The sequence below is a fragment of the Arachis stenosperma genome, chromosome 6, assembly GCF_014773155.1.
Source record: "Arachis stenosperma cultivar V10309 chromosome 6, arast.V10309.gnm1.PFL2, whole genome shotgun sequence".
Classification (NCBI taxonomy): Eukaryota; Viridiplantae; Streptophyta; class Magnoliopsida; order Fabales; family Fabaceae; genus Arachis; species Arachis stenosperma.
Window position 1 is genome coordinate 143,586,327 of NC_080382.1, and position 10,579 is coordinate 143,596,905.

At 29.2% G+C, this 10,579-nt stretch overlaps 1 protein-coding gene across 1 annotated transcript; it reads right to left on the reverse strand.

The window, feature by feature from the left end:
* Positions 1-6,568: 6,568 nt before the first annotated feature.
* LOC130934901 (receptor-like protein EIX2) lies at positions 6,569-9,895 on the reverse strand. The gene has a single exon (XM_057864423.1). It carries the CDS (start codon positions 9,893-9,895, stop codon positions 6,734-6,736), a length of 3,162 nt encoding a protein of 1,053 aa, XP_057720406.1. The 3' UTR covers positions 6,569-6,733.
* Between the last annotated feature and the right edge of the window lie 684 nt (positions 9,896-10,579).

The following is a 10,579-nucleotide window of genomic DNA, read 5'->3' on the forward strand; positions in this document are numbered from 1 at the left end:
GATAGATAAACAATATATAAAATTAATGTTTTAAATATTTTTTAAAATATATAAATTATAATTTATTTATATAGAATTATAGATTATATTCCTATTATTTGAGTCAGCTCGTGAGCTTTCAAGCCGAACTTGAACTTAAGAAATAGACTCGATTGTTAATAAACTAAGCAGTAAGCCAAGTTCAATTTTTTGAGCGGAACTTGAGTTTGATTTAGCTCGACTCAACTCGCCTTACTTCCAACCCTATATATAAGTTCTTAGAGATGGAAAGATAAAACTCTAAGTGCTAAGATTTAGAGCTTTGTGGTCTTTTTCTTGTTAATTGTTTGATTGCATTGCACATTTAAAATTTTACAAAATTTTAAATATAATTTTTTTAAACAATAGTTGTTAGCCCAATCCTGCATAGCTCCTCCAAAATTCGCAAATTCAACTGTATAAATTTAGTGGACTTTTTTTTTGTTTGGTAGACTCAAAATTTTAATTTAATCTATTATTTTTAATAAAGATTGACTCGTAGGTTAACATTCTAACCTTAAAACATATCCTCTAAACACAAACATGTACAAGCTTCATTAATTAACCATGAGCGAATTCTACAAAAAATATCAAAAAGATTATCGGCCTAGAAAGTTTGAAAATTTGATATAAATAATTAATTTAAGAGTTGATTTTTAGGGTATTATATTCGTTTTATATTCGTCTTGTTATCTCCACAAATACTTTGTCTATTGTAACATAACTTTAAAGTCTTGGTCTTTGTCTTCATTTATATATATATATATATATATATATATATATATATATATATATATATATATATATATATATATATATGCAACTATGCAAGAATTTTTGTGTAAAACTCAATAATATATATATTACGTTATAAACGGATGGAAGTAGCGATTATTAGTAATATCAACGTCTTCGAGATAAAATTTGGTTAAGGCTCGATGTTATTGATCGTGAAATATTCTTTATTTTAAAAAATATAAATAAATATAGAAAATTAGTGACCTCAAAAAAAAAAATAAAAATAAAAAACTCGACGTGTTATCTACACTATTAATTAACTTTAGAGTCTTTATTTCTTTTTTCCATTCCCATTTGGATGTTAGTAATAATGTATCTTTCTTTTCTTTCATTTGGATTTTATTATAAGTCCTTATTCCCTGTGAATGAACGATTAACATCAAGAATTCCAAAGCCAAACCGTGTGAAGTTGGAAACTACTTATTATGGAAGAACCACTCAACCATAATGTCTTGACAAATCAATAAGAATGGGGAACCACGAATTATATAAATGTTTAAAAGTGACATAACGTTAATTCAAACACACATATTTTTTCACCTATCCGTAATCTTCACAGTTCATTGAGATAATATCCTAAAAAATAAGAACTAAATATACCATATTTAAAGTCTTACTCAAATTAAATCATAACATCTATAATAATCTATTACTGTTAAAGTTGCATGGTTAGAGAGGGTCAAACTCTCATCAAGCTCTTTGGTGTGAGTTCAAGAGGAGAGTTTGAAGATTCTAGAGAAGAAAGTGAGAGAGATTAGTTGAGAATGAAAAAGCTGCTAGCAATAGAGAAACAGAGAAGGCAAAAATATGATTTGATGCACTAGTCAAACACTCTGCTGAGTTACATGAATTGCAGTGATTACAAACTTGATATACTTAGCTGAACACTAACTAACTAAACCGTTTCTAACTAACTCTGCCAGCACTTGCATTGTAAGACACTGTTAGGTGCTGTGTGGTTCCATGTGGTACTGAGTTTCTGATATGCTATCATGCTACTCTTTTTTTTTTTTTTAAATTTAAGTTGATCGAAGAAAATATATAAATAATTATATTTAGGAGAAATATTTTAAAAAAATAAAATTTTTATTAATATTAGTCAATACTTTGAGACAACAACTTATTTTTATACTATAAGAATTTAAGATTTAGGAGTTAATATTTAAAATCTAGTCTTTAATATTTAAAATTATTTAAGTATTGACCAAAAATAATATTTTTTTGTTAATAATGTATCATTGCTCTATATTTAAAATAGATACAATGAAAATAAATAAATAAATAAAAATTATGGTTTTATATATAGAAAAATATGCGTGATAATATACGTTAGAAATTTTTTTTTAATCATGGTTAGATATGCCAAAATCTTTGATCTATCCTATTTTATGGTAAGTAAGTCTAGTTAATCTCTTCTTCTTAATAGTGTAATTAACAAAAAATTATAATTAAAGTTTTTTAATAAAATATAACATAATATAAAATACAAATTAAAAAAAAAAGTCAAATTACAGACTATTTCATAATGCACAATAAACTTCAAACTTAAATTACCAATGCACGGTTTAAGATTTAACTTGGAATTTTATACTGAGTGAATGGTTTGAACTCATTTTCACATAGAAAAATGCATCAATATGAATGTTTTGCTAATTAGTCCCAGTGATGTACGTCTTGTATTTTTTAAGAATTTGTAGTTGTGAATTGAATTATTGTTGAAACTCTAGGCTGCTTATAAACCATAAAGTCAATAATGTTATGCGTATGAGGAATTTACATACCATTACCAAAGTACTTATATATAAGTTCTTAGAGGTGGAAAGATAGAACTCTTATGTGCTAAGATTTTATTAGAGCTTTGTAATCTTTTTCTTGTTAATTGTGTGATTGCATTGCACATTCAAAATTTTACAAAATTTTAAATATAATTTTTTAAACAATAGTTGTTAGCCCAAGCCTGCACTGCTCCACCAAAATTCGCAGATTCAAAAGTACAAATTTAATGGATGTTTTTGTTTGATAGACTCAAAATTTTAACTTGATCTATTATTTCTAACATAGGCTGACTCAGTAGGTTCGACCCATTTTAACATCCTAACCTTAAAACATATTTCCTAAACACAAAGATGTACAAGCTTCATTAACTAAACATGAGCGAATTCTGTCAAAAATATCAAAAAGATTATCGGTCTAGAAAGTTTGAAAATTTGCTTTCTACTTGTTATTTTATTTCAAACAGCAGACAACAGAATAATAGAGCAATCAAAAAATACAATGAGATAAGTAATTAAGTTAAATTGGTTTAACGATTAGTTTGCTAATTTATTTAAGTAAAGTATTGAGTGCTTATTTGGGTGCCATTATTTTGATAAAAAAAGATCTTTTTTTTAATGAAAAAATATCTTTTTTTATTTTTCAGCATGTTTGACAAATTTCTAGTAATAAAAGTAAAAGTACTAGAAAAATAAAAAAATATCTTTTTTAAGAAGATGTAATTTACATCTTTTTTTAAAAGATCTTTTTCTCTAAAAAACAGATATTTTTCATGTAATAAATAAACAAAAAAGTACTTTTATATTGTTATACCCAAATATAATTGATAAATAAAAAGATCTTTTTGCATGAGATACTCAAACATAAAATTACTTTTACTTTTTCATAAGATCTTTTAGAAAAAGATAACTCGAAAAAAGATATTTTTTTAAAAACTCACCCAAACAAGCTCTTAGTGTTTAAATCCCACTTTGTGGATGCAGCAATCTATTGGACAATAACATATCCTTAAATGAAATTCTGATTTACAATAAATTAATTTTTGTCTTGTCAGGCTAGGAAGTACCATAAATCTAAAAGGTGACAAAGACAAAAAAAAAATAAAAATGAACAAGAATAATAATTAAGATTTGTTTTATATTTTTTATTTTATTTTATTTTTCTTTTTTTTTGAGATTTTTAGATAAAGAATTTAATTTTAATTTTGTAATGTATAAGAATATTTTGTCATAATAACAAAAAATTATTTAATTTTTTAATAAAAATATTTAAAAGAATATATTATCTATTTATCATAAATTATAAAAAATTTTTAGTATATACAATAATATAATAATTTTTGTAAAATATAAATATAAATGCTGACATGGATAATTGTATGTATAAATCAACTTTAATCATATTTTTTATATAATTTGATTATAAATATGAGTGTAGTATATATATATATATATATATATATATATATATATATATATATATATATATATATATATAGGTATGTATTGATTACTTTTGTATTAATATAGTTTTGACTCATTTATTTTTTCTTTGTTTATTGAGTTTTAATTCTATAGCCTTTTAAGGCCAATCCGATGAATTAAACGAGTTTATCAATTTATTTTTTTTATCTTTTATGAAATGAAGTACAGAGAGAAAAAATTTAACTTGGAGATTGAGTGAAAGGAAGCAAAAGTAATTCTATTATTATTGATAACTAATATAAAAACAGGAGATTATTTATTTAAAAGGTCAAGAAAAGTGTTATTAGCACAATATGTAGTAAAAACAGGATATTGTAGTAATTCTTGTTCACTAATTAATTACACCTTTTATTACCTCCTTTCAAACTCATGGCGGTTGAAAACGCAGTCTTAGTTTGTTTCAAAATTTGTAGTTGTTAAAAGAGCCACGTCCATAAAGTTGAGGAAAAGATTTTGAACTGCGTGCTTCAGAGGCAGTGATTATTTGAGAGATATAGATTTGAATCGCTCAACAATATCCTCCTGAGCCATCAATAATGCTTCTAAATCGAAAATACTATAAAAGAGATCTTTTGCAGTCACATAAGTAATAAAATATTCATAATCCTGATTTAGGCCATCAAAGATGATATTGGTGTATTCATTACCTGTAATTAGCTCTCCTACAGCATTAAATGAGTCAAGAATTTTCTTGATTTGTAAGAGGTGGAATCTGTTTTTTTGATTGACTTCAATTGATGTTGAAATTGTCGAACTCTTGCCTTGATTTGTGATACAAAATATATATAAATTCGTGCCTGGATTTCGTGTGCAAACTTACACCCAATGACACGGTGCTGAAATGGGACTTTCATGGAAGTAAAGAGTCAAAAAGTAAGGTTATAATCGTTAGTTCTCCATGACTTATATACTATTGATTCTTTTTGCGCTGTTTTATCATTGGTGCTGTTGAATCTTGTATGAATTTTGGATAGAGGAATGTTAGGGGGCAGCAATTTTAGTATTTTGTAACCATTAATTAGTTATTAATAGTACTTTTAATAGTGTGAAATTACATCTAATGATGGGAGATCATTCACTTTTATTTTAATAGTTAAAGTGCTGATCAAAAAATATAAAAATTACTGACCCCTAGACTTTTCCTTTTGGATAAATCAAGATGATCCTAAAATTCCTGGCCTGCAAATCATTAAAGTTGTAAAATAGCACCAGGGCAAGAAATTATTCTTTGAAAGTTTTTGAGAAAGCGGAATAGTGAAACACGGAGAGAGAAAACCTAACCTAGAGATTGAACGGAAGGAAGCAAAAGTGATTCTATTATTATTAGGAAAAGTCTAGGAGTCAGTAACTTTGTTAAATTCTGATTAACATGTAACCAGGAAAAAAAAGTGAGCTATTGAATGAAATCTCATATCAATTTCACACCATTAAAATTACCATTGATGGTTATTTGATGACTACAAATCACAAAAGTTGTTGTTCCCTAGCATTTCTCTTATTATTGATAACCAATATGAAAACAGGAGACTATTTATACAAGAGTCCAAAAAAAGGCTATTAACACAATCTACACTTTAACTACTACACTAAAATATTTTAGTAATTCTTTCTCACTAGTTAATTACACCTATTATATCTTAAAAAAAGGGGACAAAAAATCATTTTTTTTTGGGAAAAATTTGTTCAAAAAAATTTGTCACTTTTAAGTTAACTATTTTTACTGAGTTGATTGGACTTTTGATAGAACATATTTGATAACTACATTTTGCATGCTTAAATCTTAGAAGTGCTTCACGCTCACTTGGAATGCACTCAATCAACTCAGACTCAGAGGATAGGCAATAAAGATGAAGAAATATAAGCACAATAATAAGCATGGAGTGTGTGTGTTTGGAGACATGTTTGCATGTGCTTAATTTCCACCTTCAACCCCTTTATTTCTCTTATTTATAATATTTATTTTTAAATCAATAACTTCAATCTATTAATAAAATAAATAAATTTGGACAGAGACGAGAGACCACAAGTGGGATTGATAATCAGACACCGTCTTTAATGGTTTTTGTGTAATAAATTTCATCATGTTTGATCATATATATGCATGCATGCATTACGCCAAATAAACTATTTAAGCTTTAAGCAAAAGTAAATAAAATAATTATGCCAACTATGCAAACATTACTTTTAGAGAAATATTCGATGGTCTATTTTTTATTAATATTAGTTAATATCTTATTTTTATACTATTAAAATTTAAAATTTAAAATAAAATACTTAATATTTAAATTATTAAATTTTTAGTTTTATATAATCGTTTATTTAAAATAATTGAATCTAAAAAAATTTTATTTAGTTTTAATGTAGTTAAGCAGTGAAGCAATAATTTTTAAAAAGCTTGGTAGTTGGTAGTATGAGAAATCTATATAACCTTGCTCATCATCTAAGTCTGAAAGCCAATGATAAATCTAAGTCAAATTGTTATTAATATAGCGACAACAATACTAACTGGATTACATTTTAACAAGCCAAGCAGGACAAGTGCATATTCTTTTTTATTTCCACTATTACAAGAAAAGGGGAAAAAAAAGAAAACATTACAAACTCAACAACACATACACACAAATGAAAAACCAGAAAATTAAAACATGAGAAACATAAAGTCACATACATGATTGAAGTTTGTACCACACGTCATCAAGGAAACGGTAATAGGCATACCTCCATGATTTGTATATGAACAATGGACCAACAAATCCCCAAAATCCCACTATAAATCCAAAGGCCACACTCACAAATAACCACTTCACTCCATGATTCTTTCTCTCTTTTTCATTGTCATCAGGAACTTGCCCCTCCATGGTACAGTTGAGCAGCAATGGTGGACCACATAGCTTGTTGCCTACAAAACTGGATGCTTCAAAGCTTTGCAACTGAGTGCCCGTTGGGATTTTTCCCTCCAAGTGATTGTAGGACAAGTCTAGCTTGTTCAGGAAGTTCAAGCTTGTGATGCTTTGAGGGATCTCCCCTGTGAGTTGGTTGCCAGAGAAATCAATGGATTCCAATGACTCCATATTGCCAATACTTTGAGGGATGTGACCACTTAACTCATTCTTGGACAAGTTCAAATAAATCAGACCAGTTAGATTTGTGATTTCCATTGGTATTCCCCCCGACAATTTATTAGATGAAAGATCAATGTTTTTCACTAAGCCCAGAATGTTGTTGTACTCAGCATCATTTCCTTTCACCCATAGGAACATGCTTATAGTATCACTTCCAGCTCCTATGTATTCCTGGAAGGATGAACTTGCACTAGTTTTATTTATCATGGCACTCAAATGGTTCATACAGTATGGTATATTGCCTGACAAATTATTTAGTGCAAGGTCCAAAACTTGGAGAAACTTCATATCACATAATCCGTTGGGAATGTTACCTGAAAGATGATTGGATCGGAGCCGAAGAAATTTTAAATTTACCAAGCTTTCTCCAACCCATCTAGGAATATTCCCTGTGAGGTTATTTTCTCCAAGATCCAACAAAATCAACTCCTTGTTTTCCTTTAAACTGACAGGAAATTTTCCAGAGAGTGTGTTGTTTCGTATACGCAAATATCGTAGGCTTGATAAAGAGCCCATGGAAGCAGGCAAGCTTCCAATAAAATAGTTGCTTTCTAAGTTGACATCCTCTAGTTGTGGCCACATCCTCCAACAGTTGGGAATTTTTCCAGATAAGTTGTTTGATGCAAGATTGAGGATTCCTAAGCTTTTTGGTATGTCAGATTTTTGACAAAGAGAATCCATTAATAACCCATAAAATGAATTATGTGAGAGATCTAGCGAAACCATATACTCAGTCACAAAGGGTAAATTTCCATCAAGATTGTTTGAGCTAAGATCAACTGCTCCAACAGATTTGAAAATCTTTGCTTCTTTTGGGAGCTTGCCATGGATATGATTGTGAGAAAAGTTCAAACAATCATAATGATTGCTTGTTTCCCAAAACCAAATGGGAATGGAATCAGAAATCCCAGCCTTAGATAGATCCAAATATTGAAGATAATTTTGTGACCGAATCCATGATGGAAAGCTTGGACCTAACTTCCACGAGCTCATTTTCAGGTGAGAAAGTTGAAATTTTGGTTTCCAACTGGGATGCACTTTTAAAGTGAAATTGTTACTTGATGCTGAAAGCACTTGTAAAGTAGTGAAATTCGCAAGGTCATCTTCATGTACAATCCCTTGAAATAAATTGTCATCTATGGCAAGATATAACAATTTAGTAAATGATGCAAGAATTTTAAATGGATTTCCAGTAAGATGATTTTCGGAGAAATCGACAAATCTTAATGAGGAAAGCTTTGTGAATGATTGAGGAAGTTCTCCAATAATGTTGTTGCTGGAGAGATCAAGCATTTCAAGATTTTGAAACATTTCAAGTTGATTGGTGAGGTGACCTGAGATTTGTGAAGTAGAAGCCACAAGAGTCTTGAGTTCTTGAGAAAGAATTTGTAAGATTTGAGAAAGTTGTTGATTGCATTTGAGATATGAGAAAGAGATGTGTCTCAAATTGCATAGCTTTCTAAAAGAGGATGGTATTCCTCCTTCAAACTGATTGTCTGACAAATCAAGGCTAACAAGAGAAGTCAAATTCCCCAAAACAGTTGGAATTGCTCCTTCAAACTGATTGTGTGACAAATCAAGGGTAACAAGAGAAGTCAAATTCCCCAAAGTATTAGAAATAGCCCCAGTCAGAGAGCTTTCTCTTAACTTCAAAGATTTGAGACGATGAAGACCGTATAACCAATCTGGTATATGGGATGAGAATGAATTGGATGACAAATCAAGATTTTCAAGCATGGTAAGGTTTTGAATACCATCGGGAATTGGACCTCCAATATCAGACGAGCTATAACAACTTGAAGTGCATGTAAGAGAAACAAGTTTGTGCAACTGAAAGACCCACTTGGGAGCAACAGAAATGGTGAGAGAAAGCAGGGACGAAAAGTTAAGTTTGGATGGTTGCTTATAATCACCGAAAGTACAAGCTTGTAAGTTTAAGTCTTGCAAAGAAGGGAGAGCTTGCATAGTGTGTAGCCAATTAAATGATTTGGATAGGTTAGCACCACTCAAATCAAGATATTCAAGGGAGGTCAGACCCAAAAGCCAATCAGCATTTTCAACTACCAATGAGTTACCATAATAATCACTTTGGAGGCCAAGATGGATTAAATTGGTGAGATTGCCAATTTGATGTGGAATAGTTCCATTAATAACAAATGAGAGGTCAAGATGGAGCAAATTAGAGAGATTTCCAATCTGATGAGGAATGTTGCCATAAAATCCGGAATCAGAGAGGTCAAGGTGAGTTAAGGAGGTGATTCCAAAAAGGAAAGTAGGAAATTGCATACCTCCAAAACTATTACCGCTCAAGTCCAAGTAATTCAGATGTTTCAATTCAACAACAGAATCATTTATCGCTCCACTAAACATGGACCTCTCGTAAGCGAGGGAGTCAATGGGTATGGGATATTCATCATATTCTGATGATAGAGTAGTGTTAAGGTGAAGCTGAAGGATGTGGAAAGTTAGATTATTACAAACAACATAATCCCAGTGGCAGCAGTTGGGATTGGAAGCATTCCAAGAAGAGAGCCTGTTGGAAGGGTCAGTGAGATGATGTTTGAATCTTAGAAGTGCTTGGCGCTCACTTGGAATGCACTCAATCAACTCAGACTCAGAGCACGTTAGCAACGTCATGCAATAAAGGTGAACAAAGATAAGCACAAGCATGCCAGTGTAAGTGTTTGTGTTTGGAGACATGTTTGCATTTCTATGTGTTTCCACCTTCAACTCCTTTCTCCTATTTATAATGCCTCTACACACATTTTAATTCCAAATGCTCCACCACTACTAATATTATGTGCTAAATGTTACCATTTAAAATCTCAAAAAATTTAATTCTTACAAATTTATGAATTTAAAATAGGACAATAAATAATTTTTAAAAATTTATTAAAAATTATCTTTTATCTTATTAATATTTAAAAAAAATTATCAGTATTTTTTATGTTGAAAAAATTAATATAAACTATAAGATATATATAACTTTTTAAAGTGACATATAAATTAAAATTTTATTTAAAAATTTTTAAATTATTTTTAATTTATATTTTATATTTTAATATATATATTTTATATAAATAATTAATTGGATAGTTGATTATTAGTATTGTGATCAATTATATTAATGCCGGTCACTATTCAAATTGGAATGTGAGAAAAATTTGATTTAGTGGGGTCATTGTTGTTGATAATGAAATATTCTTTATTTTAAAATATTTAAGTAAAAAAAAAAAATTAATGACCTCAAAAAAATTCGTCTTGTTATCTACACAGATACTTAACATACTTTGTCTATCGTAACATAACTTTAAAGTCTTGGTCTTTGATTTCATATATATATATGCAACTATGCAAGAATTTTTGTGTGAAACTCAAAATAAT